General features: G+C 42.0%; 1 protein-coding gene across 1 annotated transcript in view; it reads left to right on the top strand.

Moving 5' to 3' along the window:
- Positions 1–237: 237 nt before the first annotated feature.
- Positions 238–10,546, top strand: part of LOC104511995 (myosin light chain kinase 3-like) — a 25,750-nt gene continuing 15,441 nt past the window's right edge. Inside the window, exon 1 of the mRNA XM_010154806.1 lies at positions 238–897. Coding sequence (XP_010153108.1) covers positions 238–897 — 660 coding nt within the window. The remainder of the gene's footprint in view (positions 898–10,546) is intronic.

Raw genomic sequence — 10,546 nt, 5'->3', positions numbered from 1 at the left:
ATTTATCTTTATATATATATAAAGAATGGGTCAAAGGTGGTTTTCTTCCTAAATAATTTGGGTGTCTCTTTCCTCTGTTTTAGTCAAATATGTGAGAGTAGGTTATAAATTAGTTGAGCTGGAGTTGCCAAACTTGGCTGTATATCTGAGCAGTCTGGATGGGAAGCCTTTGCAACTGATCGTATCCTCCAGCCGCTGATCATCAGAGCATTTCCTTCCACTACCCAAACCAGCAAAATGACCACATCCAGCAGGCAGAGCCCTTCTACGTCTATGGTCAATAACTTGGCCAAAATATTTGATCCAAACCCTTTGCAAAACCAAGGGCCTGCTAATGGAACGGACCCGCCCCAAATTCTTCATGTTGCAAGCAGTGGTGTCAACACATCTGAAAGTTTTAACATCATGGATATGAAGTTTGCCTCCCTTGAACAGAAAATAGATAAGCTGCTGACTCTGCAAGACAATGTCCTTAAGAAGCTTAACAGCGTTTCCCAGGAAATCTGTTGCATTGAAAAAGACATTGAGATCGTAAAGGCGGAAGCATCTGAACCTGGATCAAGGACGGAAAGAAACAAAAATCTGAGAAGTAATGAAATGAAGTGGCTTTGCCTTAAAATGGAAAAATCTCTTTCTGATATAAACAGGAATGCAGAGCGGCAGGTTAAAAGACTAGACGGACTGGAACAAAATGTTTCCGGACTACAGAAGCTTGTAGGGCCTCTGGCTGAGAAGGTTAAAACATTAGTAATTCATAATTCGAGTGTAAAACACCACGTTCTGAAACGTAAACTTTGCAAGGCAGGTGATTATACAAAAGCAGCTGGACATCTTTTCAGGATGCACATTTTCTCGGAGACAACAGCTGATGCCCTGCTCAAGAAGAAAAGTGAAAAGGTGAGCCTAGGTTTGTGTTTCATCTTGTCAAGTTTCAGGAATCATGGCAAACTATGGGTATGTTCTGCTATATGCTTAGCTTTTTCGTTTTATTAACATGTAAGAGGGAACAACCAGGATGATCTAAAAATGAAAAGTATTAGAATAAACTGAGAAGGTTTCTGTGACAAAGATATAGGAAATCTATGGAGTGATAAATACCTTCATATTTTTTTTAATGATTTCTTTACAGTTGTAAACATAACTAGGGATCACTGTCATGGGTGTCAAAGACTGACACAGACTGCAGGAGGCTTGGGTCCTGGCCGTACATTCTACCACGATCTTCTCTGGATTTATAATTATCTGGGGAAATCAAGTTGCAGCAGTCATATGCAGTGAGGTCTAGAGCTTAGTGAGACTGGTAAAAATCCTTGGGTCAGGGCACATACATATGTATGTCCTTTATTTCAAAGAACATCTTAAGTGTGCTGTTCCGATCTGGTATTTCTGCTGACATCGGTGGGAAGGGAGGGCGCTTCTAAACTGGGATCTGAGGTAGGGTTACAGTAACTGGAGCTGCATCTTCCTCAGGGGAAAACTTCAGCTGTAAACTTCCTCAGGGGAAAAAATGCCTGTGTCACCATAACAGGAGTTTTGTTGTGTTCTTTACAGGTCAGATTATAAGACCACGAATATCACTTGAAAGGCTCCATTGATTGTAATAGGCTCTTATAAGGTAGTTTGACTATTCTTTGCTTGGTAAAGATGCCCAGTAGCACTAGAAAATTAAGAAATGTCTTCTGACAAAGGGTGTTGATATTTAATTAACCTGCAGTGAACCAAAAAGGTTGCTTTTTCTGTTTTGTTTTGGTTTTAATTCAAAAAAAGTCATATACAGGCTTTACTTTTTGATACATTTTAAATGTAATTATTGATTTTGAGTTTCTAAAGATTATGAGCAGAAAAAAACATTGTGTGAAGGTATTTCATTCCTGGAAAAAAGAAGCTCCCAACATTACTCAGACTGGTCAGGTCAGCAAACCAGGTGCTTTTCAGCTTGGTTACTCTTAGGCAGCCCCACTTCTCAGGGAGACATGAAGTATTGGGGCCATCGTAGGAAACCACAGAAGTAGCGGTCAGTGCTGAGTAGCAGCAGAGGAGCCTCTTGTAAAGCCCTGTCAGCTGAATTGGCTGATCTGCCACTATGTAAGGATATAAAATGGGCAGCCCTGTTTCTAGAGCATCATTAACTGAAAGGAAAAGTTGCTGCCCTGCCAAAGGAGAATGGCAACAAAACTGTTTTTTGCAGACTCTTCTTGAACATCAGGTTGGACTGGTTTTAATAAAGGAGTTCTTAAAAAAGAGGTTTTCTTTTTTTGTACCATTACTTTGATAAGAAAACGTGGCTTATTTTGAGCATCTGAGATTAGGGCTTCTTTTACTTTTCAGAACATCCATGAAAACATCTGTTGTGAAAGCCCCATTGTAGTGAGACCCACAGTCATGTCTGCAGTGCTACGGTCCCTGCAGCTTGTGGTAGGGCTCTACCTGTCTCAGTGAAATTACGCATTCTTCTAAACTATTTATAAATATAAACGGAACCAGGCCTAGGATGTTACTGAACTGGCAGCTCCTGGAGGCCTGAGTAAGTGCAAGGCTTGCTGTGCTGAAAATGCAGGGCAAGAGAAAGGAGGCGACTCTGTGGGCTTCGGTTGTGAGTTTGTGGGAGGTGGTGGGTGCAGTGGAAGGAACAACTCAGAGGAGGAGATCATACTCCTGGCAGGTTAGAGGGGAGCGACGGTGGCAGGGACACAGGTGGAGACTTCAGAGCAATGGAGGGCCTGGATGTGGAGGGCAGGGGGCTTGAACATGACGGACACAGAGGCAGCCTACTGACAAAGACCCAAAGAGGAGAGGGGTGAGTGGAGTCTCTGTCTTTTTCCAACAGCAGCTCCGTTTAATCCCCTCACTGATTCATTTTTGTTCAGGCAGACTCTGAGTGATGTGGTGTGGACTTGATAGGAGCTTGAGGGCTTAGGAAAAGCGGCACGAGCATGTCTGGAATCATGCTGGTGCTACTATTATGTTGTTAATATTTTGTTTTATGAGATAGCATACATATGTTAGCTTGTCATTGCCTTCCGCTCTGTGTGTTGGATTTATTAGTAAAGGCCCATCATAAAATTATCAAGCTATCCTGTGAACAACAGCTGGCTTTAGTAAACACTTAGTCATCTTGGGTTTAAGGAAAAACAGACATGAATTCAGCTCTGCATTAAGAATAATAGAACATGGTATGATATCTTTCAGCAGAGACTGCCGAGCTTGGCTGTCAGTTTAGTAGGAACCAGTATTTACTGGTGCTCAGGTCAGATTCTCCTCTGCCTGAGGGGGTCAGAAGAGCATCTCTGAGAAAATCAGTGACAAGACTTGCCCATGAGACACTGTGAAATTGGTTGCTCATGCCACTACTGCCTGCCACATATTCCAACTGGATTTACAAATGAGATTTTAAATTGTTGTGACAAAAGCAAAAAGAGAAGTAGAGGAATAGGGAAATAAGGGATCTCACCCTTGCAGTGTTTGACACCTGAAATATGCCACCGATACCTGGTAGCATAGCAGTGAAGAAGTCTAATTATGCAAAGTCAGTCATTGCTTTTGTTAACACAATCCTTATCACTGTCTCTAGTCCCCACCTGATGACAATTTTGAATAATGCTGACCCTGCAGAAGTGCTGGCCCCCAGGCAATAAGGCCAACATTTTGTTTACCTTGGGTGGACTCCGCATGGCAACACTGAGCAACCCTACAATCACTACAGACATACTATGGGTGCGAGCAAGGTGATCCATTCACTGCATCCGATTTGGAAGGACAGTACCCACTTTTGTGCACTGCTGGAGATGCTCAGATATTTTGGATGATGTGCTTACTTGTCATTCACCCTACTCCAGCTACAAGCAAATGCCACCTCTTAGTTCTAACAGCTGAGCTGTACAACAAATATTTGGCTGTCCCCAGCCTGCAAAATAATCCAATCATTCTTAATTACTAGTAGGTGGGGCAATCAGTGGCCATGGATACATCTGGATAAGGCAGCGGATTGTGTTTACATACTGCTTAATCACCTGCCTTCCCATCCTTTCCTCTTTAGAGACATACCGCTCTTTGCTTTATTAATTGTAGGATTGGTTTTGAATTTTTCCTAACTGGCTCATTTTACAGAACCGAGTTAAGTAGAGAGAAGTGGAAAAGGCAGAACAATAGGAAGGGAAGAGTGGGGAACGGGAGAGAGGTAAAGAAGGGTTGATAAGGAGCTGAGGTGTGTAATCTCTCTTCTGGCTTCAGCAGCAGCTGGAAGAGTTTCCGTATCACAGGCTCCACAGGGACTTTTTATGCTCTACAAAATATAAGGATTGCTATCCTCTGAAGCAAAATTTCTGCTTTCCTGCCTTTTACTGCCATTCTGAAATACCTCCACTGCCTTATACAGGAGGTTAGTTCATTCCTGTTTTGGGTTGGAGCTACAATATTGTGTAACCTGCAGACACTTCACGCTTTGTCAGTGCTGCCAAATGTCTTCCAGCCGTTTTCCACCGAGTGCAGCGTGACCTTATCACCACATGGCTGAGAGGAGTAGTAAGTATTACTTCTTGTTTTATGTTATTTTCTCACTATTACCACCCAGGGAAATCAGAAGTTCTACAGTAAGGGTCTTTAAAAGTCTTGAGGTTTTCCTCAAATTCATGTTTTTAAGTAGTTTGTGATAATCCTGTTGCAAAATGACTCTGTAAGTCCATTTTCAGTCCTATTCCTTCCACTTATAAAGAAAGGGAGTAAAATAACACTTCACTTACTTCCTCCAAATTAAAGAGTTTAAAGATTCTATGCTATTAACCTGCAAATACTTACCCAGAGAGCCAGAAAGTCCCCTTTGTTGCTATCATAAAGCAGTGTTGAACTTTCTGCAGTTGCCTGCAGCTTGCTGGTACTTCAGTCTCCCACTGTTTCTACAGGTTTTGCTACAGGACTAATAACTACTAGCAGTTTGAGGCTGCTTCCCACACTAAAAACACCCCAGCAGTGGGAGCTGTGCTTTCTATTGGAACCCTCTGTCCCTCAAAGGTATCACACCTGCCTGCTTTAGTGGGAGCCTGCAATGAAACTGCTCTTTGCCATGTGTGGTTAAAGATCCATTCAGCCTCCATCTATAACCGCTCTCCTGATTCCCTCGTTTTGCATACAAATACTAATGGGTCCCTTATGCATTATTTAATTTCTCCCCAGATTGGCTGTGTTCTGTGTATTTCTCATATTCCAGCCAAATAGGCAAGAATTGTTTAATTTTCTTTTTTTCATCTGTCTGCAAGAGTTTCTGCTGTCCTTGGTGGTTTTGAAGGTAGAGGCTTTCTGCAGTCTCAGTGGATGGGTTGTCCTCTGCCTGGGCAACGCAGCCAGTCGGCACCTTCAGCTGCCGTTATACTCGGAATATGCTGCTTCCCCTTAGGACTGATGCCTTTATCTAAATATGGTCTTGGTAAAAGTATCCCAGTTTTTGAATGAGCTATAATATATTACAGTTATAATTCTCTCTCTGACTTCGTCTGTAAAACAGGAATGTTGTCTCTAGGTGACATTTTCACCTTTTTTTTTTTTGCCCAGTTCTTTCCCTTACTGACACCCATAGGAGGTTTTTCATGCCCTTCCAATTCAGAATGCTGTTCGATTTTGCTTTCATTTAGCATTGGAACTTGCTGTAGGATCCTGCCCAGGGCACTGTTTTAGTTTTGCTCTCTCTACAACTCTGAGGAACATATGAAATCAAAGCAGGCACAGCTGATTCTAAATACTTGCATGGCACCTAGGATGGCTTATGGGCATGACATTAACACCTGCATGTTACAGTGGCTATTTTCAGAATCCATTACAATTCCTTTGCAAAACTAAGGAGACCTCATGTTGAAGATGAAGAGGTAACTGCTGAGTGCAGGAGGGCAAGACAAATCAGGTCATCAGAGGGCAGTCCTGTAAAAGCAGAAGGTTCCTCAAAGAGATGAAACAGTGCTAGGAGGAATTTGCTCAGGCAAGAGGTCTTCACCCACTCTAGTAATCTAAAATATACCTTTTGTCATCAGATATCCTAGCCATTTAGTCAGTTTTCAGGTGAGGACTCCTCTCAGCCCCTATCGGGAGTCAGGCACATCTGCCAGCAGTAAGGGTACCATCCTTGAATGCCTCCTCTGGCAGGACAGTCCCAACTAAATGTGGGGTCTCCACCACGCTCACTTTTGATGACAAGGGTAGCTGCTCTGGTATGCAGTTAATTTGGTGTCATCCTGGCAGCACCCTGGGTTTTGTGCATTCCATTCACTGGGTGCTGCCTGCATGGTGTGGTGTCACAGGAGAAGTTCTGCCTGTAAAGGGGAAATAAAGAGATCCCAGGTCCTTCCCCTGGGCCCTAAACTTCTTGTTCAATGAACTCTGTTAGAAACCTGCATTTCTGGAGTCCAATTCAAAGTGAGTCATGAAAGCTGTAGGGGATGATTTCTAAAGTTTGTAACCCTTTGGAAATCTTCCAACGGTGTGATTGCCTAAAAGCAGCTTAGGAAGGTTGGTTCAAGAAGTCTGAAGATACTTGCCATTCATATCATTGCATGCTTAGCTCAGATAAGGTAGTAAACCAGAGAAATACTCTCTTAACAATGAGGCTACTTAACTGATACTGTAGTAGAAAATTGCCTGAGTAGTTTGGCAGATGGGTGGTTTATGCTCGCAGTTAAAAAGGTCTGCCACTGATTTGGCTTTTAAGCTGGATTTTTTTTTTTTCCCTCCTTTCTCACACTGTGACAATAGTGGAGCCCCCTTTAGAGGATGACCCATTCAGTGGTAAGGGGGAAGATATGGAGAATATCACCTGGAAAGTTTTGGGGATGTGGCACAGGTACATATGACACACACATGTACCTGTGAAGCACATGGGACCCCGTCAGTCATCACACATGTTTAGAACAGGGGTAGATGTGAGGCTGTCTAAGATGCTGGTAAGACAGGCAGCCCGAAGCTCCAGTGGTTCTGCCTGCCTGACACTGCCCCTGAGTCGTTCAGGTGAGACACCCGAGAGTGATAGTAACAGGTTGATTTGGTTTCCCAGATGCAGTGAAAAGACATGTGTCAAAGCCAGGTAATGCTGAATGCTCTGGTCCTAGGAGATGGAAGCCTCAGATTTTTTTAGTCATTATTACAGGCCTCTGCGTATTCCAGAGATGTTAAAATTATACCAATCAATTGGAGTTTAAAAACCTACCTCCAAAGCTCTTCTTCTGCCTGATGCTGGCTCTGTTAAATGACAGTGACCAGGCCTCAAGGCAAAAGCAAAGATGTTTAAGAGCAACCTGTTCCTGTTAGTGCAGTCCATTGTGTCTTCAGCGTAGCGGATGGCACACTCGAGGCCGTAGGCTCCGTCAGGAGCCTGGTTGCACAAAAGCCTCTTCTACTCTTAGCTGTAAGACTCCCTGTTTTGGTAAGAATGGCCTGGCATGAGGAAGCATCCATTTGAAACAGGGCAACCGCTGCTTCTCCAGTGTACCTGGTGGGAAGTTGGAAATCTGGAGTGGGGAATGGACAAGGCTTTGTCTTCACTGATCTTCGGATTCTCATCTAGGATAATGATAATCCAAGGGATTTTTCAGTATTTAGTATGTGTCTTCATGCAGAGGTTGTTACCTCATTACCAATGTATTTTCAAGGCAGCAGGTCACATAGAAATTCTCTTGTATTTCCTAGTGGGGGAATCTTGATTCCCATGCCTCAGAGGTTATTTTTGTGTGTGATTGAAAGGTAATTGTGACTTGAATTTGGTTTATAGAAAAGAATGATTTCTTTGTCTAGTTCAAGGAACTCTATGAAGATCACAGAAGAGTCAAAATCTTTGCCTGAAGGTGTGCACAGTTTCTGTAGTGTAGCAAAAAATAGTGACGTGGAAACAGATCTACTGCCTGCCGGTAAAAGAAGAATTCCCATGTGTATGCTATGTATCATTTATAAGTTTGTATCAGAAATACATTTGCTGAATATTTTACATTGCTTCGGGGGAAAAGTGCGGGTACTGAAGAGGAACACAAAAGGGAGGGAGGGGACAGATTCCAGCTTTGGAGGACAGCACAGGAGGCATCATCCTGCCTGCTGTTGCCCCAGGGTCTCTATTGTAGGCCTTGCATTCTCCTGCATCCAGGTGTGGAGATATTGGGACCATCCACTGTACTGTGCTCAGGTGGCAAAGCCCATGGCTGTTATGAATTAATTCCAAAGCTCAAGTAATCAATCACGTTATAAACGGATGGTGATCGGGTCTTACACAAAACTAGGCTATCTTGCCATGATAAAGCTTTGCAAAGTATCTTAAGAACATAAGACAGAGATACTAAGAAATGTGGTTTAGGCATAAGCAAAGTTTTGTGTCTCGGTATCGGCCGACTGAAGTTGCGAATAATGTCTTGACAACAAATGAAATATGGTGGGGTTATAAAGGACCTCTAACTAAAAGTTTGGGGCTGCTTTGTAAGGCCATTCATTACAAAAATTTTTGCAGTAGGAAAAAAAAATATAAAAGAGTTTTATTAGGTGAATAAAAAAGTTTGAAAGTTAGCTAGGAAAACATTCCAAGGGTAGGACTGCTACGGTATAAAGAAGGAATTTAACTAAGTACAGCTCATTAAAAAGGAGTCAGATGTCTATAAAAATATTAATTTCTCAGTGCATTTGAAATTTCTATTAAAATACATTATATTTATATATATAATTGCTTATTGCTTAATTTCTGCAGGTTTCTAAAATAAATTTAAATAATTTCTGAAAGTGGTGTGGGGTTTTTTTGTTTTCTTTTTTTGGATGGTTGGTTTTTGGTTTTTTCCCTATTGGTCTATACTGAAGTTTTAGCCTCTGGAGTATCTCACATTAGTCTGTTATCACATGGGCTTTTATTCTGTCTCTGTTACTTAGGGTGTAGCAGTATGAAAGAATAGATTTAAGTCTGGAAAATGTATTTTTGAAAATGCAATACCAGCTTGTGTAGGTACAGACCCCTTCTTGCTTTGGTATGTTTTGCAGGGTCACAATGAAAACTTTTGTATCTAACCTTTTGCGGAATTAAAATGAAAACTTGATTGAAAACTTCTGGCTTGTGTGAATAGGGAAGATGACTGTAGTGCTATTAACCTCATTGTGCATATTCGAGTCATTAAAGAAAAGGGAAAAATTAAGATGGAGGCATAATAAGAAATACTGATTCTTTTAATTTTAGAAATTACAGACTGGAAAAAGTCGCATCACTAAAGATCATGAAGAATAATACATAAATAAATAAAATCCTGTTAGGGATTAAGTTGAAAAGGCCCTTAGGAAAGCACTGCTAACAGCCTGAAGGAAGAGGAGTGTTATGTAGTCAGGTGGGATGGATGCCATTAACAAACCACCACACCTTTCGATGAGGTTTTCAGAAGACTGTGATGGCCTTGGGTGCTCATGACCTGAGGGTTCTCAGAGCAGCTGGCTGGACTCCCTGGGGTTGGACATCATAGGGGCATGTCCCTCTGAGAAACTGCCAGGAGGTCTTTGTGCCCCCTGCGGCGTCCACCCGACCAGGAGGGACCCATTGACTTCCGTCAGCTCCTGAGAATTTAGCACAATCCCACACTTAACAGGGAAGAAATAATGAGCAAGAGTTTGTGTTCTTATTACCAGGTCAGGATTTGACAAGTAGAAGTTGCATGTTACTACAAAGAGCAAAAGATGAAGAAAACTGTGATGCTTGTGTGTAGACTACTCGTGTGTCTACAAGAGCCCAATATCTAGTCCTTATGTATGTGTTTCTTATTCTAGTGCACTACTGACCCTGTATTAGTTGCATTTATTGATTCTGAAGGATAGCACTAAATGTGTCATTTACATTATTTATTTACTTTCCTCAATAAAAATTAGCGTGAGCTCCTCCTCTGCTGTTAAAATGTATGAGATTAGAAGTGATGCTTGAATAAACACCTTAGTAGTTTGTGTAACGTCCTGGTGGTTTCAGATATTCAGCATTGTCCACAGATCCACTAGACAGATTTTCAAAAGCTGGCTTCTGTATTTCACACCTGCAAATACACCAGTGTTTAGTAGGAAGCACTCTGTGCCTGCAATTAATTCTGGATGCAGAAGTGAAATCTGGCCCCATGCATCAAAGGCCTTGGAGGCAGTTTCTCCAGTTATTTGCTCAGCTGACTGTATTTGATCAGGGCTGATGTCCTCAGCGGTACTGTGAGGTTGACACACTTACAGGAATCCGAGTGCATTACTAATTGCAGTCACATTGCAGAATGAATAAGTCTGAGGCTTTTCCCTACTTTTTTCAGTGCTTTTCACCATTAAGAAAACAGAACGAACATTGGTTGATTCCCTGTGATCCATCTGGAATTGTGACACTTAAATAAAAGTCCCATGTGAACAAGGCTCTGATTTATATTTCAAGGGTACTTACTCGGTTGTATTTAGGTCTTTTTGATTTTGCAGCTTGCAACTTCCTGGGACCAACTGCATCCCAGATTGTTGTCAGTCTCACTTCTTATGCTCATATTACAGTTTCTTTGCCCTCTGCAAAGATTTTTCCAAACAAGTCCTGCTGACA

This window comes from Eurypyga helias, unplaced genomic scaffold, assembly GCF_000690775.1.
Source record: "Eurypyga helias isolate BGI_N326 unplaced genomic scaffold, ASM69077v1 scaffold13017, whole genome shotgun sequence".
NCBI lineage: Eukaryota > Metazoa > Chordata > Aves > Eurypygiformes > Eurypygidae > Eurypyga > Eurypyga helias.
This window is presented reverse-complemented; position numbering and strand designations above follow the sequence as displayed.